A 25,115-nucleotide genomic window follows, 5' to 3' on the forward strand; every position below is an offset into this window, starting at 1 on the left:
TTTTAAACTAGCTTCTGGCAAACAGTTACTTGATGTGAAACTTCACCTTTTATCGCTTTTGAGGGAGAAACTTCCCATCTTGGAACTGCATCTGCGGAGTCCTGCCTTTTGCTAAACTCTTCTGCTTCTGGCATCCTCCTCCAGAGGCTGGCATGGGAGGAAGCTCGGGTCCTTTCCCCAGGCAGCTGAATCTTAGTGCCCTGCTCCGAGCTGCTACAGCGCTGAAATTGTACGAGGGTCTGGCACATGCAGGGCAGTTCTGCTCTCCGTGAGGTTAGGAATGCACCTTTAAAATTAACATTTTTTTGTTGTTTGTATGAATTTGAGGTGATCGGAGTCACTCCCTGTGAATTAACAAAAGGCATTCCTTATGTGTTTGAAGGTGATGAGATATTGAAATGCTGCAGAAGTTGGTGAGGCTTCTTATTTTTTTTTCCAGTCAAGACAAGTGGATTTTGAAATTCTCAGTGTGTCTAATTTCTGTTTATGAATTTTAAAATGCTTCTAAAAATTTTTGCTTCCTCTTCTAATGAGGTACTGGTGCTTAGAACGTGTTTTAATGAACACCCCTTGCTAGGGGAATGTAACATTACTCCTAGAAAGCTTTGTGCAGTAGATAGGTTATCTGTTCCCAAAAGATGTAAGCCCAGCATTGGTGTGGGTGTGTTGACTGTGGATGGTGAGTAAAGAAGAAAACAGGCTCCGAGAAAAGCAGCAGTGTTTGGTTATTTATGCATGAGCATCTGCAGGTATTAAGCTTTGAAAAAAGACATCCCTGCCACAGCTGTGCAAAGATGGGCTTTGGATAAAGATGATACATTGCCGTGGCAGATTTCCATCACTGTTCCTGTCAAAAATTTCAGTTGTCGTTTAGTCCTGGATCAACACAGTTTGTCTGCTCAAATACACAAGTTTCTTCTGGTCCTGTAGTTGACCAGTATAAAACTGGTCGCTCCCTTGTAACAGCGAGTTTGTCCAAAGCTGTATGCATGAATTTGCTACCGAAATCCTGAACGTTGTCCTGGAGGATACGTGGTTACCTGCTGCCAACACTGCTGTTTGAATCTTTGTTCTCCAGCTCTATGCTAATTAGCAAGAATTGTTTCCTATCTTTAAAGGAGTTACTTTGATGAGACAGGTTTAATTCTTTCTAATGCTGGAGTTTCGTTTCAAGGAAAAGCAGCTGTAGGAAGGAGTCAACGTGTTAGGGCAACCGTGCTTTACAAGCAGTATGCTGCATAAAGAAAGGGATTTAGCGTAACGTGAACCAGAGTAAGGGCAGCTGGCAGGTGTGCTAGGGGCTGGGAATGCACTAACAAGGCTTTCCAATTCAGCCTCTGCTTTTTTCTGCAGTTTCCTGCTGCTGCTTTAGTTGCTGGTCCTGGATGTTTGACTCATTGTGTACCCACAAGAATTTACAACTGTCAGCACACAGAGGCTTTCCCTTAGCTTCTTTCACCAGTGAAGTTAGAGCTTTATCCAGTGCTGTGGGGTTTGGTTTGGAAATGAATGTAATACTTGAAGTTGTATCCGTTCTTCATTTACAGTCTGTCCAGAAGTGTTTCTGCTACCACGGTTATCTCTTGGACGAGAGAGAAAAGACTGTTTCCAGGAGATGCTTTAAATCACCTTTGAATGTTTAATAAGCTCTTCCCTCTTGGAAAGGTCTTTGATGAAGTGGGAGCCTGGAGGAACAAAAGTGAAAATCGCTCTCTCCTCAGCCTGTCTCCTGCAAAATGCCACCCTCTTGGAAAGAGTTCTTCTGGGGTTTGGGGCCTCGTTATGCTGAGGCTGGGCAGCTCCTCGTGGAAATGGTTCATTGGAAGGGGCTGAGTGTATTGTGTATTATCTGCTTGTTAAAACAAACAAACAAAAAAAAACAACAAAAAAACAATATTTTAAAGGAAGTGACCTTGAAAATTTCAAAACATTACAAAAAAAGGTTAAAAGGGAAGAAATGTAAGAGTTTTTCATCTTTTTCTTCTGTTTCTCAGCTAAACTCTTTGACCAATGAAGAATTAGACAAATTAAAAATTGTTACTTTTCAGGATATCAGAATTGAGGGAAAAGCGATTTTTGACCGAATTCCAGGTGCTGCAGAAAAGGGCCTCTGGCCTGTCGGAGGTCATGGCGAGGAGCTGCCTCTTCTGGCACGGGCAGGTCGCGTCCGTCCCGCAGCCCGGAGGTGCCCGTGTCTGCCTGAAATGCCGGCCTCGACTGCTCTTTGAGGGTGCTGGGGGAGAAAGGACCGAAGAGTGAGGGTGATCACCCTTAAAAAGTGCCAGCTACGTGTCCGTAAGCCCCTTCAGGCTGCTTCACACGCACCATTGCTGCGAGCACACATGGCCAGGCAGTTTTCTCACCACTGTGTTGGTGAGCTGGGAGTGTGCAGAGAGACCGCTTAGTTCAACAAGTCACGGTGCCATGGCAGATGTGAGGAGTTTTAGTTTTTCTGCAGCTCACGTGCTTTGGGAATAGAGAACATAGCACTAGGGTTAGTTGTCAGCTTGGGCAGCTTCAAAACGTTTGTATCTGAGCTTGGTCCTCTTCTGAACCTGAGGCCCTGAATGATTTAGGATGGCTGATACTGGGTTTGCTGCTTTTGAGCTAACGCAGTGATTGCAGTGGTGAAATGCTTGATGTTCTATACTGGTATTCAGTGTGCTGTGTCTGAGGTGCAAGGGTGCTGTTCACTAGGTCAATACGAGAGCTAGCTCTTTGGGTTGGAGGGGGGAAGGGGAGAGTCTTGCTCTTCCCTGGCCCCAAACCAGCTGTTTCTACCCACTCCCCCAGGCTAGTGCTGTGGCTTCCCTGCCTGCAGCGATCCGTGTCAGGGAACTAAATTTCTGCAGAAGGAAGCGCTGATCTTAAACTTGGCTTGAAAGGTTTGCTGCTTGATCTGACAATAACGGTCCCATTTGTAATAGGAGGAAAGTTGCGTGTGGAGCAATGAACAAACTGGTTTTTAGTTGTAGAGTTCTTTACAAAATGTTACCATTTTTTTCCTACGGCACAGAAGGTAAGTTTCTGATAGTAAAATGACGGGCTGCTTTGGGAGAGGCCTTTTCAAGGTGCGAAATGCTAGCACAGTTACAGAAGCAAGCTGTGAAACGCTTTTTTAGAGTTGGGATGTAATCACTGAGTGTAAGTACGCTTGGTGAAATCTTTTCTGCTGCCCCCTAGCTTTTTTTCCCACTCTGGGGTGCAAGTAAGCTCAGGATTTTCAGTGATTTAGCAGTTAAAATTAACCTGGTGCTAGCGTGCTGAGGCTTTCTGATACTCCCGTCCAAGCTGAGCACTGAGGAGCGGAGGCAGTTTTTTGGGGCAGGGAGCCTTGTCTTACTTGCTGGGGTCTTATGTGTGTGGAGCAGTAGTGGTTTGGTCTGGCTTCTCTTTTCTAACAGTGCTGAGATTTTTAGATCCCAGTCTCTTCTTCCACGTAGCTGGTGGAAATGGAAGCAAAACCTTCAGACCAGTCCAGCACGGTTTGGGGGCTTTTTTCATAAGCACGACTGCGCATTTTGGTCTGCGGTTGTGCTGTCTTTTATTTTCTTATTTATTTAGAAGTTATTCCCCTGCGAAATACTTCATCTTTTGTGAGGAATAATTCTCGTTCTCCTTGGTGAGTTGGGCGTGTGCTGGAAAGTCCTATGTTTTCCCTGCAGCACCGGTGAATGTGCCTCTGCTGGGTAAAACGGGGCTGAGCGTTATCCTTGTGGAAGAAGTTGAGACATCTGGGAAACCTCTGTGATAGCACATCACAGCAATATTGCTAGAGCTTGGAGCATCCAATGTAATGAAATTTTAGTGTCTTTTAAGAAGATAAGAAGGTAAGAAAGGTGGCAAGAAACTAAAAGAATGGAGGATAAGTGAAAATATCAAAATGAAATGATCTTTTAATATATTTTAGTTCATGCATGTGCTGAGTTTATTACTCCAGCAGCACAAAATTTGCATTAACTAATGGATTTATATGATTTTTCCTCATTCTCTCATTGCTGCTAAGCAGTAATTGTCAGACGTTTTCTTGACATTGACTTTTGTCTTGTCAGACTGAGCCCGCCTTGGTGGGAGATTCACTCTGCCCTGGAAGGGAAGATCTTTGGGAGGAGGTCTGCGGCAGCGCTTTGCTACCAGGGCTTACTTAGCAAAGGGACTGCCGATGGCTGGGCTTTACTTTATCACTTCCAAAGCCAGCAGGCCAAAGTAAGACGCTAACTTTCTAAATTAAAAATGGTGTGCTAACTGGAGAAAGCATTTTGTTTCAACAGTCTTGCTCAAGACTGAAAGTAGGTGCAACTCTTGTTCCATCTTGCTCTGATTAATGGGAGTGACTGTTTCCTATGCTGCTGAAACGGCTTTCTCTTTGTAACCCTTAACATTGTTGTCCTTTTGGCAGTCCCTTGCCAGTAATCCTCAAAACCGGGGGTTTTAGTTGTCCCTTTCTCTTGCTCATGCTGTTTTATTTAACCAGGCGCAGGCATCAGCAGGCTTCGCACTGCTGTGCTCATGCACACCTGCGGGGCAGGGGCCGAGGTGCATTTTCCAGTGACCAGTGCGGGGACGGACTGGTGGCGAGTGACTGCTCGGACTGATACCTTGTGGGCTTTCTCTTTACTCACGAGTTTAATAGAGATCTTTATCTCTGTTTTACTCTTTAGCAATTGCTTGCTGAAGTTCGCTTCCTGTTTTCTTAACAGAATTGAAAGGACCTGAGAAAATTTTCCCTTAGGTGACAAGCCCTTGGGAAGTTGATCATTTCTAGAGGTATTATATTAGGGCTAACTTTTTTTTCATGGTTACCATACATTCTATGAGAGGAGATCTAAGAAAAATAAAAACTGTTTTTAAAAAAGTGTTTGAATTTTTATAGTTGCAGATTTGTAAGCCTTCTATGCTGACTTGTCGCGGAAGAAATATTTCATGCCCTAGTTCCTGTGTGCAGACTGACTAGTAGCATCTAGTAGTGTTACAAATGAAAATCAGAGGCAGGGTTTGGAAGGCCCAGAGGTTGTTGTGCTGGGTCAGGCCGTGGGCGTGTCGCCTGGTGCACTGACTTCTCTTATTTCTATTGGAGTAAATGGCTTTAATTTCTTTAATTGGGGTGGTATGTGTGTATGGAAGGATGCTTCTGTTTCGTGGACAAAGTTTTGTGTTTTGTAGCTGTTGGTTGTTAGTGTTCCAAGTCTGTTTTATGCGAGTTCAGTCTCATCCTCACGGACATCTTCAGCTGCATTGCAATTGCCCAGCTGTTGCTGGAGCCGAGCTAATGAGGCAAAATGAGAGCTGAGAACTGGATCCTTTTCGTACATAAATCCCCGAGCCTCTCAAAAAGGCATTTTCAGAAGCTTTACTCCTTCTCTGTTAACATTTTGGTGGAACTTCATCATTCTGCTTGTAAGAAGTTAATTCCTTCTTTATTGAGCACGTATACGGTTCTAGTATACAGAGCTGGTAGGGCTACTTCATTTTAACCTTATCCAAGTGCTGTCCTTTTATTTATTTTTTTAGTGTGAGTTGGCCTGACATTGGTTTCTATTGTTCGCCTGCCTTTGGCTATTATCTTTTCAAGCCCCTTTTAGAAGAGGCTACTAGCTCTGAGAGACAGATAAGGATTTGTTGGTTCTTGAGCATCTGATGAGTTTTTCTTAAAACATTTTTTGTTTGTTCAGATTTGTTTTTCTCCCTCTGCCTTCAGAGGGGAAAAAAAAAAGGCAAAACAACCAAACAAAAAACAATCTCAAAGCCCTTATGAGTTTGCTGCACAGCACTGAGCTTCCTTGCCCGGCTATCCCAGGCCCTGGAGCTCAGCTGATACCTGAAATGTTAATCGTGTAAAACACCCCGAGAAACCACTCTGAATATTGAGTTTGATAGGATTGCATTTATGGTTGCTTAACATTTTGGGTAAGTTAAGCAACCCGTAAGAGAGGTGCCCAAAGACGATCTGTCACCGGTGGTAGACACCTCGCACAAAGATGTTTACTCTTTCTTTTAAAAACTATTTTGCCTTGGTTTCAAATACACTGCTTCTGTGTTAAATTCTTGTTGTAATTAGTATGGTGACATCAATAGGAGCAGTTTTTCAAAAGGCCTTTGCAGCTTCCTAAGTTCAATATTCTGTCAACTGTTTCAATATTATTTTAACTTGGCAGCTTCCCTTGGAAGCTCTGCTGCTTCACAGCGTGCTGGTTATCCTGTTTAACTGTAGCTTGCACAGTATTTTGTCTATTCAGTTGGTGACCGTGTTCCTCGCTTTGTACTTTTATTTCTAAAAAGTGTTTCATTCTTGAGCTGTAAAATCTATTTTTATGGTTGTGGTGCTGCAGCATCCTATAGGAACAGCTGGAGATGGTTAGAGATAACGCGTGTCTAGTGCTCCACCAGAAAACCAGGGATAAAGTAGAAATGTCCGAGAAGAGTGCTAATGTAAAAAAAAAAAAAAGTTGTGTTACAACACTTTGAAAATTTGTTGGACCGCTCACGATTGGTATTTAAATCACCGCATGCGTATCAGGAGTTGGACTCGGTGATCCTTATGGGTCCCTTCCAACTTGGGATATTCTGTGATTTCTATGATTTCCATACATATATACGTATATTTTTATTATGTTTGATTGTGAGCTGAAAGATGCCTATCTAGTGATAATAAACACAGAAGAAGTTAGAAAATTAGTTTAAAAAAACAAACAAAAAGAAAAAGCAAGACTCATTTCTGATATCCATTCTTTGGAGTGTAAATTGATGAATATGATGTTCTTTCCAGGTTCAAAACGAGTGCCTTAGCTCCCTGAAACACACACGAGAACATTTGCCTAAATTTTAGGGACTTGCTGCATTAAACCGTGGAATAACCTGGCAATTCTGTAAGTGTGTGTTCTTTAAAAGTAGCTACAAACCAGAAAATGTACCAGAGCATGCAAGGCAAACCCAGCAAGTTTGCTCAGCTCCCTTCTTGTGTTTTAGGTGGCAACAGTTCACTGCTACTCTGTTGAACACAAAATTACAGGTAGGAAGAGGTGTGTGCATGCGCAGCTTCGAAATCCTTGTTGATTTGAGATGTGACAGCTACAGTTTGTGCTTTTTGTCCTATCGCCGTTTGAATTAACGGGGAAGGGTGGGCGATGATGTTGGGCCAGCGACTGCAGAATTTCCTTGTATGCACCATCTGGATGACCTTTGCTTTTGCTAGTAAGGTTAAATATAGTAGGATAAATCTGCTAATCACTCATATAAAACTTGTGAAACTTTATGCTTCAGAAGTGTAGTGAAGTTCTTCCTTAACGGGACAAGCTCGAAATGCACAGCAAGCTACCTGTGGGTGGAAATAGTGCTAGTGAGGTTTTGTAGCCGAAGCCTGGGGGTTTTACTGATGCCATCCTGCAGTCCTGAGCCGCTGCCACTAGAGGAAGGTTAGGGTGACCCTTCCTGAATGTTTTGCTTTCTCACGGATTTTTTTTCTGCTAAACTCACAGCCTCGCTTGCTGCCTCGAGATCTCTGTGTGGGTATCGCCAGCTGTGAGCAGGGCAGCTGAGGCGGCGAGAGCGCTGGTGGCCGCGGTGCTCGCTGCGGGCTCGGTGTGACGGCGCTCGTTGGCGTTTGCAGGTCCTTCTGGCAGCGGTCAGGTCTAGGAGCTGCGTTGCTGCGAGGGCTCAGAGCTCCGTGCTGCTAATGGCCTTCCCAGCTGGTGGTGAGTGAACTTCCCCAGCGCAGAGGTGGGGATGCTTCAGGGAACGCTTCTCCTGTAGGAATTCAGTTGCTGAAGAAGTCGACAGACCCCTCCGTGCTGTGGGACGTGCTTGGAGCGTGAGCAGCGTCTGTGCCAGCCCCGCACCGCACCACTGGAGTCGCCAGACTGGTGCCCGGGGGTTTCTGCTGTCGGGAACTGCAGTTAAAGCAAGCCTTGGCAGACCACTAGAGTGAAACAAAAGCTCCATTCTTCACGTATGCAGGGAGCTACTTCTCTCTTCCCTTTATCTTTTTCCCTGATTTCTTTTCCCCTTGACAGCTCTGTTGGTGTGGTGGGAAAGTGATGGATCCCTAAAGGCCGGATCTTTTTTCCTTCCTCGCCTTGCTGATACACGCTGTGTTTCCTGCTCCCTTTCCGGTTCGTCCCGGGCCTCCAGTTTGGATGGGTGGGCTGTGGTCTTGTAAACCATCGTCCTGGATTTGGGAGGTTAAAAACCATTCTGCTTTCTCCCAGAGTTACTGGTGCTCTCTCTACACCGCACCAGTAGCCTGCCACTTTTAGGGAGGTGTCAGCACCACTGTGAGTGGCGATTGTCTGGGTTACAGCAGCTGTGCGTGCTGTTGGAGATGCGTAGGTGCCTCCTGCAGGTAGCCTACCCTTTATTCAAATAACTTTTGCTCTGGAATGTGTGATCCCTCCCTGCCTGTAAATGCCGGGTTTAATTAAGAGAGAGTCTCAAGGATGAGATACAGCCTCCAATTTTTTTTTCCTTGTAAACTTTCCCTACTTGCCTTTTTCCCCATTCTCCTTTGATCTTCAGGAGATCTCAGCTCGTGAAAATAAAGGCTCAGAAAAGTCTTCTAGTTAAAGAAATGTGAGTAAGCACGAACAACCCGAATCCTGGATTTGCATGTGCTGTGCGCTGCAGGCTGTCTTTCCTTTCTTCAGTTGACTCAGGTTCTCAAGTTGGTAGAGCAGGGGTAAGTAATTTCCTCGTTGAGGGCTGAAGAGGCTTTTCAAACACCTTTGAGCTCATCTTATCATTATGCAGTGTTGCACAATGGTTCGTTGAAGGCAGAGTGTGGCTGTGGGCTGTATAAAATGAAGCGTGGCCTCAGTTCAGCTGGTAGGCGGCAGCTCCCCAGCCCCGCGGCAGGGCGCTGAAATCCATCCTTCAATTGCTCCTCCTCCTCCATGCCCTGCAGGCCTGCGAGGGCCGCTTTGCTTGTAGGGTGGATGTGGGTACCTGCAAATCTGCCTCGGTTCTCTTCTCCGCTGGCAATGACGGTGTTGTAGCCTCACCTCGTGAGTTTCCCTGCCGGGCTTAGGGGAAATGGGGAACAGAAGCAACTCGGCAGCTGCCTCAGAGGCCCCTCTGGTCCTGTCATCTGTGGCGTTTGAGCTGTGTCGAGAGTTCAGAGGCAAGAAAGCAGAGAAGCAGTTTCTAATTTGTTTTGTGGTGAAATATGCCTCCACAGTTCAATAGTGCTGTGTTTATTTTATGAAGCAGAAACGAGAATTCAGGTGGGAGTCGATTGCCACTCGTGACTTAAAGGGAGAAGGCAGAGATGTATCACAAGGCTAGCAGATGGCTGCAGTATGCTGTGAAATGAAGTATCGCTCATTTGCTTAAATCTTCCGTGCACTGATGGACTCTTGCTGTTGCACATCCTGTCTCTAATTGGTGCCTCTTCTGATTTTTCCCCATTGATATCGTTTTCCATCACAAATCGTAGCTGATAATTCTGCAACAACCCTTCTTCCCAGTTCAAAAAGGCAGAAAGTGAAACCTTGGGAGAAAACATTTGTCCTTACCGAGGTTTCTGCTTATCGCCCTGTGTCTTCGGCTCGATAGGCAGATGTTGTGAACCTGGTCCGTCAGTTTGGGAGGCTGCCAGAATCTCGGCGGTGTTTTGCTTATCTTTATTAATGACTCTACGAAAGTTGCACTTTATTGTGCCTGCGCCGAGGGGTGGAGATGGCCTGGCTGTAAGCACTGCGTGGGGAGAAGCGCTGGCTGTAAGAGGGCCGTTTGAAGGCCAGGAAGTCTACCAGTGGTCGCTCATCAGAGGGCTGGGATCTGCGTTTATTTCTGAATGATACCCTAGCACATTTTCAGTGCAAGGCTATGCACATCTGCAGAGTTCCTTAAGGAGTAAATAGTTGAATTGCTTTGGGTTGTGAGGTACTTTGGCAAAGGGTTAGACGAAAATTCTTCTTTAGAAAGAGCTCAGTGACTCTTTCAAATACTCCAGTAACAGGATATTTGTCTTCTGCAGCTTGGTCCACAGTAAGCATCTCTTCGTGCTTTTGGAGGTGATTGTTCCTCATTCACAAAAGATAGCTTCCTTTTCTTCTGCTTTTGTTGCTTCTGTTCGATCATCCTTTTTTTCCCCCCAACTACCTTGCTTGGCAGTTATGTGCCAGCTGTTTCCCCCATGCTGCGTTTTCCCCTCTATATTTGAGTGATTCTGCAGAAATCAGAGGGAAATCGAGGAGTATGAAGAAGATAAAACGGCAAGGATTTAGCTGGGTGTGTTCTCATGGGTGTCACCTCGTGCAATTTTGCGGAAGGCTGACATTCTCCAGTACTATTGGTAGAGTGGGAGCGTTGCGTTGCCTCTGTCGCATGTAGCAGTAAGGGGAAGTTGGCAAGGCAGGACCTGCTCGTACAATTCGTGGCCGCCTCCTTGGCGGTTGAAGCGGGCGAACCGGTGCTCATGGCAGTTAATTTTGCAAAAATGATGCTGGCAATTTATTGGCACCATCAGTCAGTTGGCCTTGCCGAGCAGTCAGCTTGGCTAGTGTGTGTCCTTGCATCAATCCGAGTGAAGAATTAATGCCTGGCATGCTCAGATTTTTATTTTTTTTAAGCTGTTTTCTCAGTTGCATCATTTGAAGGGGTATCTTGCTCGCTTATGCTCGTAAATTAGAGTCTCTGCGTGGCTGGAATATTTCAGATTAGTCTAGTTTCCTCTTCCCTCTCCATAAAGGAAAGTTAAATAAAAATAACCATTAGCTTTCATGGGTCCGTGGTTTGGCATAGACCGAACACTTATTTTATCCGAGACCCCTAAAGGGAAAAGAGCTGTTTCTGCACGTCCCGTGGAGGCTGGTGCCTGCCTCTGCAGAGGCGCAAGGCTCGAGAGCTGCGTGTTGTGCTGGAGCATCTGCACGTGTTTTTCCTGAGCGTAGGTGGGACGGATCACGCCGCTGGCTCTCGCTGGCCATTATCAAGGTTACTCTTGGTCTTGCCTTTGCCCAAGTCCTCTTGGCAGGCAGAAGATCCGAGGCTGCATTTGCCAGGTCTGCAAGAAAGTAATTCTTTGTCTGCCACTATTTTTTTTTTTAACACAGCTTCTCTGAGTTGAAATAAAGAGAGAAGTATTTCAGCCTCTGATAGTTGTCTTCTATTGCTTTAGAAAACTCCTTTTTTGGATCAGGTAGAACAAATCCCACGGAACCAAAAGCTTTCAGTTGGAAAGCAAAGCACCCAAAAAGGTTTGTTTTGCTTTTCGTGGAGGAGACGGTCTGAGATCTGCTGCTTCTGTGGATTTTTTCTGCAGCGGTGAAATCGTTTCAAATGGATGAGCCGCTGAACTAGCGCGCTGCTAGTGATGGGGCAGGAAGTGAGCTGTGGCTAGGTAGCACCGTCTGAAGAAAAGCTTGTCAGAAAGCTGCTTTCTGCTAATCCCTGGGAGGAAGTGAGCTATAATCAGTACTATGTGAGCTAATCACAGGAAATCTATTGCTCAACAGGAGCCTTTAAAAAAAAAAAAAAGTGTGGGAGGGTGTTAGAAAAATACATACAGACATTTCATTCTGCTTTTGTGCTCCAAAATCTACTTGGCCCAAGGAAAATGGAGCATCTGATGAAGGGACCAGCCCTCCAAAGTCCATTGAAGAGCTGCACAATGTGTATATCTGTGTTTTGGAAAGGTCTGTTTTCCCTCTTTGCTGGAATAAAGAAGCGTCCAGGCTCATCTCACCTTTTTTTTTTTTTTTTTTTTTCCCCAGCAATGGTGGTGCTGGGGAGCCTGAAGATAAGTTAGCAGCTTGGGTCAGTGCACTGGGAGTGACGATTTTCAGTGAGGATTTATGAGATGGAAACCAAGAGTGGAATATGACATAAATCTGTTGTGTTACACCAGTGTTTTCGAGGAGTCGCAAGCAAGCTCTTTTATTGCATTTTTCTTTTTTCAATCACTCTGCCTTTTTTCACCCGACATCCTCTGCCTTGGAGACCTGTTTGCAAGCCGCCTATTTTGCTGTTTTCCTCTGCCCTGGACCTGGCCGTCCCGGATGCTGCCCTTTGTGCGTGACAGCCGTTGCCAGTAGCACCCTATAAGGCTCTACAGGAAGGCAGCGCTGACAGCTGCTGCCGCGCAGCTTGCTGTAAGGATAACTTGCTTTTCTCAAACCTTGCGCCCTCTGCTAGAGCAGGGCCAGGGAAACGCACTTAGGGGCAGGGCTTTTTTCACCCTTCCTCTGCTCTCTTTTCTCCTGCTGTTCCCTGTCGGGCAGCCCGTGGTTCCGCTGCGTTGCTCTCGAGCGCCGTGCCCGCTGGCTGTCCCCATGGCCCAAGTGTCCTGCGCTTCTTGCGGCTGCTCAGGTGGCAGCGGTCACGATAAGGTCCTGCAGCTGCCGTGCTGCATCGAGGGCCCCGCTTTCAAAAGCAAAGCGGTTACGTTTCTTAATGCAACGCTACCCTGAAGTCGGTTACTTCTGCTTTTTGGGCGGCCCTGCAAAAAAGGCTTACATTCGACCTTTGTGTTGCTCCTTCAGTGTTTCGGTGCTGGTAGTAAATAAGTTGAGTAATTTTTACCCGTGCTAAACAGAGGTGAGTTGAGCTGCTGCTCCGGGAGCCTCCTGTCAGGGTGTGTGCAGTGGGTTGGATTTTGTTCGGGCTCCAGAGAGCTGCGAGAGGGGCAGCCTAAAGCAGCGCTGTCGTGGCAGGAGGGGGAAGTTACGTGCGTGTTATCAGACGGCTCTGAGCTTGATATCATCTTTTCCAAGCGGCAGTCCAGTTCACTTTTGCATCAGATCCTAGGCGGTGAAATACAGATAGCCCTGCTCAGGGCCTCGCGATACCACGCGGCACAGTCGGAGCGAGGTGTGCGCGCCCATACCGTGCGTTGCACACTCGATCTGCTCAAGCACAGGTGCTCCAGGAGAAACGTGACCGTACGCTGTAGCAGATAGGAAAATGCTTGCCTTCAATCTCGTTTTATTTCCCTTTGGTCGTTCGGCAGACAAGTCAGAGAGGAAAAAACGCTTGTCCTTTTTTAGAAGACGGAGGAGCCAAAGAGCAGCGCTGGGGCAGAGAGGGGCCTCCGTGGCGGAGCCGGCTGCCGAGCGAGGGCTGCGCTTCAGCTGCAAGGCAGTGACTGCGTGTCGGCCTCGGGGCCGGTCACGAGGGAGGCTGGGAGAGCCAGGGCTGCCGCAAGAGCCGTGCTTAGGAAGTTCTTCAGGAAGCAGCCCCGCTTTGTGCTCTCACAAGGGGGAGTTGGGGGAAAACAAATGCAAACACCCCCCTCGAGTCAACGCCAGAGCATTCAGATGAATGCGCTGCAACAGCGTGCGTTTATCAGCTTTCTGCAAACGCTGCCCGAGTCTCGCTTTGCTTTCCAGCTTTTACTCACTGTCAGGGTTACGTTTCTGGGTGTTTTCCCACCAGCAACAGGAACTGCTGCCTCTCTTTTGTGGCCTGGGTACACCGAGGGTTATTGGGCCCCTCTCTTCCCCAAAAGGAAGAAAGCTAGCAAGCAGCAGAACTGGCTCCTGGGACATCGCTGTAAAAATGAAACTGCGAATGCACGTGCTGGTCGGTTACTGCAGGGCTCTTCTGGGCTGGGAGGAAGAGGATGGTTTAAGCTCCACAAGCAGCTTCCCTGCACTTTTCTTCCTTCAAAGGTGGGAAGGGGAGGGTTGTGCTTCTGAGGAGCCTGGCTTCAGGTCTCCCGCTGTCCATGAGACTGATTTAGGACCTTGCAGCCCCCAGCTGGCCAATTGCTGCTGCCTCTCCAGCAGGAGGGAGAGTCCTTTTGCTTTTCAGCTTCTTCAGTTCGTAGTGTCGTGTACGAGAGATAAGAACTGAGAATCAGAGCCTTGTGGTCGCCAGCTCTGGCCCCTGTGATTATGTTCTGCAGAGCGAGTAGCAGAACTGTTGGGAGGAAAGATTTTAGCTCTTTTTGTGTCTTTTTTTTTTTTTTTGTGAATGTCCTGGGTTGCAGCACCATTCTGTGGTGGGAATGAATCTGTCTGAAATCTGCAGTTAAGTATCGTTTGCAGCTTCACTGCTTGCTGCTGTGGTCCATTCCACTGCTTTCTAGTTCTTGCAGTTAAAAGCAGTGCCACCAGTAACTGTGGGGAGCTCGTGAACCCATTGTTATTCCTGGCACTATTTTCACTGACGAATCCATTGCCACTGATTACATCCTTTTCCATCTGTTTCTTCTGCCGTCTTTCTGGCAGATGTAGCATACTTCTCTGAGGTTGCACAAACTTAGTCAAGCCAATTTAGTAGATGTCTTTCAACCGAGGTTTAAAAAAACCTGACATCCCTTTTGCCAGTATACAGGCTCTTTACTAGAAAAAATGAAATCCTCTTGGGCCTTGCAATTCCCTGCGCAAGCGATGATTCAGCAGGGCGGCCACGTGTTCGGTGCTGGGGCAAGAGCAATTACATCAAGCTGGTGCTGAATGAGACAGGCGCCTTTTCCTCTTCAGGGGAGTGAGGGAGAAGAAAAGGAGCTTCGGGATGTACTTGCACTCCTCTTTTTTATTTTACGTCTGTCTTTCTTTCTTCCTGCGGTCATGGCACATAAGGCCAAACCTCCGCAGCAATTTCAAAAGTACTTCCTGGCACTGCGGAGACTTTCCCTGCATAATGAAGACAGGGTAAGGATAAAGGAGGGGGGAGCTGCTCCTTTCTTCTCCATTCAGCTGTTGGAAAGAGGCTAGCTCTTTGGATTTGAACCCAAACAAGATGACTGTTTTTTTGTTTTGTTTTCTCACTTCCAGTGATGACCAAAGGATCCGACTCTTGTTTCGTGAAGTGATCTGTTGTGAGTGGAGCTGTCATTCCTTAAACCATGAACTTAAAGCTTCTCTGTGTTGAAACGGACCTTTGTGCAAAACAGTTTTGGATCTAGCAGTTTGTTTTAACAACAGCCTTTGAAACAATTACCCAGAAATTATAATTCTTCCTGTTATTTCTGAGGATTTTCCAGAAGTTGAGGTTTTACTAAGCCAAAGATTTAATGAGCTTGAAGGATTTTGTTTAACTGCAAGTGATGGACGCGGACCTGAGGGTTCTGCGCAGGTGCAGTTATGCCAGTTTTCTGAAGTGCCTTATTTTCTTGTGGAATAGATGGATTTGGGGACACTTGCTTCCATCCTGTTGCTTAACGGCTTCTTCCCTTGAACATGCAGAGAGCTAAGGAATAGTTTTCGTCAGATCAAGAACCTGTAACAGCGAATATGTGAAGAGCTGATCTGCACTGTGTATCACTGAAAAATCAGGTTCTTTGCTATAGTGAGAATTTTACTTTGAAAACATGTAAGTCGGAGTGTACCAAAGGTTTTGTAAAGCTAGCAGCCTTAATCCCATGTTACGGCATTATTAATTAGCTGACTGGGCTCTCCAAGAAAGGGTATGGGGAATTTGCATGGCCTTGGAGGACCAGTCTGTTCTTGGCCAGTCTCAGACACAGGCTAGTTGGCTATCGTTACATGCAGCTGTTGCTAATATCAAGCAGCACAAATAAGTTCACAGATAGATGAAATGATGTTTGGTTTAAAAAAAAATAATACAAAAAGCTGTTCTTGCTGTTGCTTTCTTCACATAGTGTGTTATTATGGTATTAAAGTTCTGTGATGTGCTTCTTTACCTTCTCTGGTTTATTTAGCTGTCTGATCATATTTCTTTGTTTGAAAGGGGGGATGTTTTCTCTTAGATATCTATTCCCATTTGGTTAGCTGAGGACCCCATATCCTATTCTTTTCTGAGATTTCATGGATGTAAGCAAAATGGGTTACAGTCCCCTGTGCTCCAGGTCTGACTTCAGAGCTGTGTAGCAGCTGCCCCAGACCCTCCCGGCTGTACTCTTCTACCTAGGTACTCTTAAAAGCCAGTTCTAACAAACAGGACTCGTGAACACTGTGCTTGGTGGCTTCGACAAGAAAAAAAACGAAAGTACGTCTTGAATTGGTCACACGCTTTGTGAAAACAACGTTCATTGTTAGGAAAGAGGTTGGAATTAAAATCCCTGCGGGTAGACTGCTCAAACCTGCTGTTAAATTCCAGGGTTCTTAACTTTTTTCCCATATTGCAGGGTAGGTACTGGAAAACAGAGAAGATCCTGTAGATAACTTGCAACATCTGAAAGAGCAATCAGTAAGCAAAATTGGAAAGCTAGGGATCACGGCCTGATCTGCAACTGCATCCCTACTGACTTGTTCGAGTGTTGCAGGCCTATTTATCACTCCGTCATCAGGAAAAGGGCTCGAAGGCAGACTCATCTAGGTGGATGTTGCCCAGCTTTGGCAGCTGTTTCCCATCAATCTCTAAGTCGATGGGGCAAGCAGCACAGGGCCCGTTCTCACTTAAGCTGCCAGAACTTTGATTCGTGCTGTTTATGCCTCCGAAGGTATTTGTACAGAAATGATGTGCTTTCGCGGGCGTTTATGGTGGTAATTCATTTTAATCTCTTCTGAGCTTCACGACCTTAAACAGTGTGCTCTTGTGCTGCTCGAATTTGGGCTGCTAGCCTCCTTTGTTTTTGCTTAGCTGGGATTTGGCAGTGTTCCCCTGCTCAGTGAATTGGCAGGGAACGGCAGCCCACCTGTTTGCAGTCCTTCTGCTAAACCAGGGCCTGCGAGATGCGCGTGTTGCGCAGAGACATCGTGCAGCACAGTATTTATCCTTTGTGAACGAGGTGTGGGTAGTGGTAGCAGCTTGCACTCACGGTCCTCGCCTGGCTCTCTCGAGTGCCAGCAGGCCACTCATTTCCCAAACTGTCGTGAGAAACAGAGGAGGCGTGTTGACTTGTGCTCCAAGGGGAGAGCTCATCCTTTGGGCATAGCATAGCGAGGGGCTTATTTATTATTCAGCTGTCACCAAGAGGTAATTTCTGTAAGTCTTTCTCTGCTATTTGCAGCAGAGAGGCTGCCTGTTTCTTGGTGATTAGCAAGAAAAATCACCAGTATATTATGGGGAGGGAGGAGAGGCCAGCATTGATTATCTTGAATGTGGAACGTGACATGTAGATGCTTTGTGCTGTGTTTTTAGCATTAGTAGCTATTTGTTCGTGATCTCCCGCGTGTTTGTTTTTTTTTTTTTTAAGTACTTCAAGAGGGTTGTGGTGGTAGTGTGTGTGTATGTGTATCTCATATTGCAAGTGGAGAGAGTGTGGCACAAAGTGGTAAAGCCATGCGAGTCCTTATTCAGAAGTGGAATACGTCTAGTAGATCCTCGCTCCATAATCTTTATTCAGGCTATGTAAATCGGGTAGAGATATTCTTAATATTAGTTAATAGGGATGATGTGTTGGATTATGACTTTAAACATAGGCTATTCTGCTCTCCCCAAGACCTTGTCTGAAAGATGACAAGGATGACATGTGAAGCTTTTAAGGGCGTTTGACTCCATAGCACGAAGCTCTGAGCAAGAACCACCCTCAAAAGAAGTTGTGCTGGTGTCCTTACGTGTAGTATCCCTTTCATGTACCTAACCTTTACACGAACGGATAGTGAACTGGGTCAGGGAATTGGTGCTCATTATAACTGACTGTTCTTTTTGACTCGGTTGGTTTCAGCACTGGAAAAGTCTGTCACTTCATCCCACGTGTGCTGCTGCCGGCCCAAACGAACGGGTGGCCCAGAAGTGGGAGTGAGGAGCCAGAGGGTAGGAGGAAGGGAGCGCTTCCTTTGGCAGAAATGTTGGTGTCTACCAGCACAGCGCTCGCTAAGCTCCTGAGCTGAATTCACACCTCCTTCCCCTGTTAGCCAACAGAAGAAATGCTAGATTTGTCTTCCATTCTCTCTTCCAATTTTTAAACACAAATTTCTGTTTCAGTGTTTCCACTAGCTGTTGAGAACCATGTCTGACAACGGAGAACTGGAAGACAAGCCACCAGCTCCTCCTGTCCGGATGAGCAGCACTATTTTCAGTTCAGGAGGGAAGGACCAGTTGTCTGCGAACCACAGCTTGAAACCCCTGCCCTCTGTACCAGAAGAGAGAAAACCTAGAAATAAAATCATCTCCATATTCTCTGGCACTGAAAAAGGTAAGATGCCTCCATTTTCCAAGGTTGTTATCTCTGTTCCTTTACTCTTTGTGTAAGCTTTGGTTGTGCATTGGACATTGGAGTCCATAACCTGCACGTGAGATGTGTGGAATTTCTTTATTACAGCCTGCCCAGGTGTAGGGGAGTAGAGGAAATGCTGACAGGTTGGTATGTGTGTTCTGTGAGCCATTCTTTCCATTCGCACTGGCAGTTTGAAGATAGAATTATAGAATCAATCAGGTTGGAAAAGACCTGTAAGTCAGCTAGTCCAGATGAAGTGCTAAGGAAGAAAAATTAACTAACTCATTGAGGAAAACCTCTACCTGGTGCCTCTCATGTTTGCTGCCCAATTTAGAGCAATGCGTTTCCAAACAAACCTAATAAACGTTTGTGATTTCTGCGTGTCGTGTTACTTAGCATTTGGCTATGCTAAATGCAGATTTCTAGTTGAAACTGAGCATCCAGCTGTTTTGGAAGTTACTTCGTGTTGATGACTATTTAGGTGGTACCTTTGAGAAAAAAGGTAGTGAAGAAGAAGTGGGAGAGTGCAGTAGGTGTGAAGGAGAACTGAGAAAAATGAAGTTCTTCCGTTGCGGTCAGATCCGTGTAGCTGCACCGCTCAGGTTAATCACCAATGGGCAAAAAAATCTCCTTTGCTATAAACAAGGATTATTTCTGAGGGGAAAAAAAGGCTTTAAGGAAACTAGGCTGTACCTGGGCTTTGTTGCTGTCCTGTCTTCTGTATGATGGATGTATGTACGGCACTGGAGCTGGTTTTCCAGGATGTCTGTATCCCCGTGAAACAAAATAGTGCACAGAAATCCCTCCTAACATCTGTTACGGTTAAACTGTGCAGGGAGTTATTAGCCTGACCTGAAGCTGCAATGTGTTTTGTTGCTCTGTAACATTTAGCATTTTTTAATATTAGGATTTATTCCGAACAGAAATTGATACCAAATGTTAATGCACATCAGCACGAGTTACGTTTTGGATTAGCTCTGAAGCTGTTGCAAACGTAACTGTGGCGTGCACCCTGCCCCCGGGTTTGGAGATGGCTCGGGCTGTATATCTAGTTACGAATGCTGGGGAATTGATTACAGAAGTATGGCGCATAATCTCCAGGGAAGAGCAAACATCCAGGCAGGAAAATATGTATTTTTATGTATCCTAGTATCAGTGTTAGGAAAGAGGTTGCACGTTACCAGCTTGTCCTGGGGAAGACCTTGCTGCTCTCAGCGATCTCTAGTTCCGCTCCTGGCTTCCTGCGCCAAGCTGTTGATGATGTGCGAGGTAGGGCTGGTTCAGTCCTGCCGCCACAGGTTTGACTGCTTCAGGAGACTTTGCTTCCCCGGTTATTTATTCACTTTGTTAACCATTTTCCCCAGGGCTGGTTTTTATTCTTGCTCAGCTGTGCGAGCAGTCCCCGTGCAGCCGTGCCTCAGCGCAGAACAGACGCTAGAGGCAGGCTTCTCTGCACTCGGAAGATAGCTTTCCACTGTCTGGCAGCCTTTGTGCTGCACACGGTGGGTGTGTTTTCCTTTCCAGAGGATGGAAAGATTTGGCCAGCGTAGCTTTTGGAAGCTGAATAGTTATTTCACAAGGTCACTTATTGTGCAATAACTGACCGTGGCTGGATTACAGCAACAGAGGTGGCATGGATAAAAGCCCTAAAGAGGCGAGTCTGTACGGAAAATGTGAGAAGCTGCTGCAGGTTGGAAGTGAGAGCCCGAGAGAAAGGCTGCAGGCCATTTAGCTCTGTGACAGCGGTAAACCCCACGTGTCAGGAGCAGGTTCTAGCTTAGCCTGCAGCTGCTGGTATTTATTAGTGTATTTTGATCATGGGAAATTCCTAGAAACTGTTGTGGTGAGTGCTGAAGAAAAGCTGGTGGAAGAATCAAACCTCCCAGTCCATCTTCTGGCTGGGAGAATGGCTTTGGAGCTGGGGTAACACAATTCTGCTGTTGCATAGGTGATCTTCAGAGCATATGTGGCCCTTGTTGTTCGGACAGGGGAATTGTGAAGTAGAACGCAAGCACCACGTAAAAGGAGGTTTTCCTTGCTCCAAAGTAGTAATACTGAATAAGACTTGTGTTGTGAAGTGAGTTACTAATGCAAGTGGGCACGGCGCAGCTGGAGAGCTTTGTGGCACCTGATAGTGCCTTTCCTTCTCCTTGGACGTTTCCTCTTTCCACCTTGCTCGTGGGTTTGTTCTTGCCGAAGTGGCTGGAAAGGTGGTTGAAGACTTGTCTACAGCTGCATTGACTCACCTGAAACTGCTTTAGAAGCTGAATACTCGGACTTGTTCAGACCACTGTAAATACTGACACGTACCAAAATTGTGGACATGAATGTGCATACTTTAGTTTAGTGTGTGTGTATCTACTGATATTTAGTGACACAAACTAAAAACGGGAGAAATAATTTCTGCTGAGAAAAGTATGTTTTTGAGAAAATTGTGCCCCTTTATCTTTTCTAGATGTTAAATATTTAAAATAATGTCCTTCTGGGAAAAAAAAAAGTGGAAGGGTTTACAGCATGGCAAAATAATGTGGTTGTGAAAAATGGTAATTGAATGATCCAGCTTAAAGAAAGTTTCTGAAAGTTGTATTTTTTAAATACGGAAAAAGCTTGTTGATGGTCTGACCCACAGCGAGGATAATGTAAACATCCAAAGAAATGTTTTCAGCCTTCAAGACTGCAAAGCTGGCTGTCAAATATAAATGGACACAGTGACTTTCTGGCAGTAAAACAATGGTCAGATGTTAGTTGTTTTGTTCATTAGCATGGCTAATTAAATAGTTGTGTTTTTTTTTATTCTTTATTCTGCTGCTGCTAGGCTGTACAGAAATACTGGCTTCTTGCTTGCTGCTTGAAATATGTTCGGACTATATGGAAAATGGTCCCTTAAGCTGACGTTGGATTTGAGGTAGACTTTTTTCAAGGGTGAAATGTCTCCAGCCAGTGCAGAGGTTAACAAATTGCTGCAACAAATGTTAACTTCTCCTGTTCAGAAAATGAAAGAATGCCTTCGCAGAGATGTACAAGACTACTGCAAGAGATTAGGTGCAGGGATAGCTGGATAAAGTGGTTTGGCTTTCTTCTGCAGCTTTCTGCCCCTGTGATTTGGCAAGGTCTCTCCCGCTGCCTTCACGGTATGCATTTCCCCACAGCTCTGCCCCCGCTCCTCTTTTAGCGGGCTGGCTTGGGGGGACGGCATGATTTGGGGCGGTCGCTGCAGGCAGCGAGGCTTAGCAAATGCAGAGCTCCTGCCCAAGTCTGAGCTAGTTCTGCACCGAAATAATCAGAGAAGAGGTTATTTAATGACTTAGTCCAGGAGGTTTTTTCCCCAGTTCCATTGTTCAGGAGAAGTGAGGAGATAGTCATCTTTTTACTAGAGTACTTAATTGCTGTGAATTTCCTTGGCCAGACTTCTGAAGTCAAGTGAACCCGTGTGTGTTTTTGGAGAGCCTGAAAGCAGTCCCCTAAAACTAGAAACTAGACCATCTTTGAGGTGATTTCTTAATCAGAGCAGTTCTCCTTTTTAAATTTAAAGTGTAAATCTTTCTGAAGGAGCCTTTGTTTTTCCCCATTGTGTCAGGGCCTGTGAGCCGCGCTGGTGCCCAGCTGGCTGCAGAGCCAAGGGACTGTGCCGTAGATTCACTTGTGGCTTGAAACGAACGTTGCCCTGTATTAAAGGGATTCCCATTTAAATACAGATCTGTGATGCAAACATAATCAGAGGTTCAAAAATAGTGTGGCCTCCCAGTGGCCTTGTTAACAGAGCCTCAAGTGCATCTTGCCAAAACATGACTCACTGGACTTGCCTCTTGACTGAAGTTTGCTGCTTGCGTTTGTTTAAAGTGTCTCTGATCTGCTGTTCCTGTGGGGAGAGGAGTGTTTTAGTCTCTTTGTCCAGCACACTAATACGATGTGTATTTTTGCAAGGGTTGGGTTTATTTGTGCAGCACATGCTGGACGATTTGAGCACCAGCTACCATTCCCTAACTGTCAAGTGCTTCAGAACAGGAATCTTCCTGAGGAATATAAATTTCTTATTTTTTTTTTCCTTCTTGCTTTCACATAAACAACTGCAAGAGGTTGGGAAGAAACAGTACTTTCCTTAAAGATGTTAAATGAGAACATTTGACAGTCCATTTGCTTTTTGGCTCTGATTTGTGCAGCCATATTAAAGATATCCTGTTTATAATAGCCACGTCTTTCCACTGCATTGTTCAGCTCGAGGCAGCCCACATGGCTTTTCATTTGTAAGTATTGTCCTCGGTTCCCTGTCCTTCCTTTCCCGCCAGCATGAGGGAATTTCAGACAGATTCCCTGGCTCTGAGCGACGTAATGTGTGCTTGCCCCAAGAACTTTTAACCATGCAGTTACTAAGAGGTGCTGTTTTACCTGCTCTTCTTCTGTGCTGAATCTTCTTGACTTTTTGTATTTAAAACAAATCAAAATTATTTTTTTTGCCAGGCAATCATAAAACGGTAGTCAGGGTAGATTTTAAAACAGTGCGCTGCTTTCCTTTGTTGCTATAAGGACTACGGCATTCTTGCTGGCTTCATGCGTGCTGTAATAAATGCTGCTGATTCAGCTATCTGCTCTGTGAGCCCTCAGGCATTGCCAGGAATAAACACTCAGTTTTCTTGGTATCAAGCGAGACATGCTCTGCAGCTCGCTGCCAGGGCTCTGCCTTTCCGCAGAGGGCAGGGAGGTGAAGCCTCGAGCATCGGATCTCTGCCCAGAGAGCAAGCAGCGAGTCTGCTCTGCTGTGCTCCCAGGGGAAGCGAGCAGGGCTCGGGCTTTTTTACAAGGACAAGAGAACAAGGTCTCGAAACCTTCCAACTTAATTCTAAACCTTTTCTGAGGAAAGGGAACCTAGTGGTGCATAACTGCATGTTATATTTAGGTTTAAATGGAAATGGAGGACAATTTGCAGTTATTCTGTCTTTCTTAGAAATAAATAAATCCCCAAACCAAGCGCCATAAGTTATAAAACATCTTCTAAATTTAATTGATTCTAGGTTGAATCGTGCACATGGTCTTTCTCATTATCTGTTCCTGCTTCTGGTTCTTATTATGCTTACTTTTTGCCTTTTTTTTTCCACTTTTAAATTAGATAATTGGTCTGAGGTTACAAACTCTTATCTTCATCGCGGGAAGTCCTGATTTGCATTAATTACCTTGAATTGAAGCAGCGAGGCAGCTGAGTTTTAACTGTCTTTAGGGTGAACTTGAGGGTGAACTGAAGTTGTCTTCAGTGTTTTAATACATATTAAAATGTCCTTTTTTGAATTGTAAACATTTCATAGGTGTTCCAGAGCTCCTTGCACTCTGGGGCTCTTGATCTCTTATTTGATTGCTGCCATGGTGTAAATGATTTGAATGAAAGAACTTGGTGATTCTTGTGTGAAGTCTATACCAACTTGAAGGTATCAAGTCACCGTGTTGCATATTTAAAAACCTCCAACCTGTAAAAAGAATAAAGGTTACGTTCATCCCAGCTGTTATGTTTGGATTTGTTATGCTATATTGATTCAATAGGACTTTAAATCTTTACTCAAGTGATCTTCTAATCTCTTTACAGGAAGCAAGAAAAAGGAAAAGGAACGTCCAGAAATCTCCCCACCGTCAGATTTTGAGCATACTATCCATGTCGGCTTTGATGCTGTTACGGGCGAGTTCACTGTAAGTACACCTGGCTTGGAGGTGCTGAGAAAACAGCTGTGGGTCAGCGCAGTAGTGAAGCCATTGTGGTATTTTAGAATGAAGTGTCAGTTAGTCTCTTATCAAATAAATAAGTTTACTGTGTATTTGTATGGCCTGCGGAGTAACAAGACTGACCTGTTAGCGCTTCAGCAGTGTGTATGTACCATCTAAAGCTTTGTGTCATGTGGGGCGGCCTTCTTTGAGAAACGCTATGGGGAAGAGGAGTACCCTCTTCAGTTCGTTTTCAGTAGTTTGTAACACTGTGGTTCCCCTGAGTGCTTTTGTAGTCGTGTTCCTCGTGACTGACTTATTACACCTGAAAGGTGTTCTGTCGTGATGAGACAGCGTGCTGAAGTCCCTGAATGTTTTGAGACACTGAGCAGTGAGGAGGTATTTCAGCTGTAGCTCAATTTGTATTTTATCACTTACCTACATTCCCATTAAAACCCCATCCTACCTGCTGGTGTGTTTGGCTGTACCTGCTATACGTTGTATGGAGGAAATAATTTTGTTCTCCTTTTTAAATCTCTTCAAAATGCTGCAAAAAAGGCTTAAATCGTCTGTTATTTCAGGGAATGCCAGAGCAATGGGCTCGGTTGCTACAGACCTCAAATATCACGAAGCTAGAACAGAAGAAAAACCCGCAGGCAGTACTAGATGTGCTGAAATTCTACGACTCCAAAGACACAGCAAAACAGAAGTATCTGAGTTTTTCTGCTCCAGGTGAGATGCAAGTATGCACAAGGCATACTGAAGGGGGAGTTGGGTGTTTGGATCCATCTTCCTCTCTGGGGGTAATAAATCAGATTCAAATGCTGAAAGAGCAAGCTACTTTTCAATGAGGAACAAACATTTGAAGATGGATCTAAAACTTACTGGAAATTGGCTTTGTCCAGTTTATTTCCTGTTTTAAGTGGAGAGGGGAAGAAATGGAACTGGGTATTTAAAACAGCAACCCAAATTAATGGGCTGTGTTTACGAAGCTGGGGCTCTGTGACTGTGATTAATTGGTTTTGTACTGGAGACCTTGCTCTTCCAGTCTGAGACTGGAACATGTATCTAGATGCTTGCTGTCTGTGAACTTGCATTTTTCTGTCTCCCGTGCAATGACATCAAAGATGCAGAGCACGTTATTGTTCCTAGGTCAGGAGCTGTATGGAGGGGGGCTGAGAGGATGACTGTCCTACAAATGCACGCAGTTCCTTTTATCTAGTTCTCTTCCAAATCATTTGCATTCTGAAAATAGATTAATAATAAAGCTTTGTAATGTCCTCAGCCTTGACTCAAAATACAGCTTAAGGGAACAGAAATATCCATTTGATTCTGCTTTCACATCTCAATAAGACAGGGCACGTGAGTGTGATGTGCGATGCTGAGTTTGGAAACCTCTTTGTGGGTGCTCAAGTGAGGTGAAGAGCAA

The 25,115-nt window shown here is 45.4% G+C and overlaps 1 protein-coding gene across 2 annotated transcripts in view; it reads left to right on the forward strand.

Moving 5' to 3' along the window:
• PAK2 (p21 (RAC1) activated kinase 2) overlaps positions 1 to 25,115 on the forward strand; it is a 46,419-nt gene that overhangs the window by 3,738 nt on the left and 17,566 nt on the right. For both annotated transcript variants that reach the window (XM_080603910.1, XM_080603911.1), the window contains exons 2-4: positions 17,770 to 17,980; positions 23,574 to 23,674; positions 24,268 to 24,418. In XM_080603910.1, coding sequence (XP_080460036.1) covers positions 17,794 to 17,980; positions 23,574 to 23,674; positions 24,268 to 24,418 — 439 coding nt within the window. In that variant the 5' untranslated portion in view covers positions 17,770 to 17,793. The remainder of the gene's footprint in view (positions 1 to 17,769; positions 17,981 to 23,573; positions 23,675 to 24,267; positions 24,419 to 25,115) is intronic.

Source organism: Anser brachyrhynchus (assembly GCF_964034855.1).
Source record: "Anser brachyrhynchus genome assembly, chromosome: 9".
Taxonomy (NCBI): domain Eukaryota; kingdom Metazoa; phylum Chordata; class Aves; order Anseriformes; family Anatidae; genus Anser; species Anser brachyrhynchus.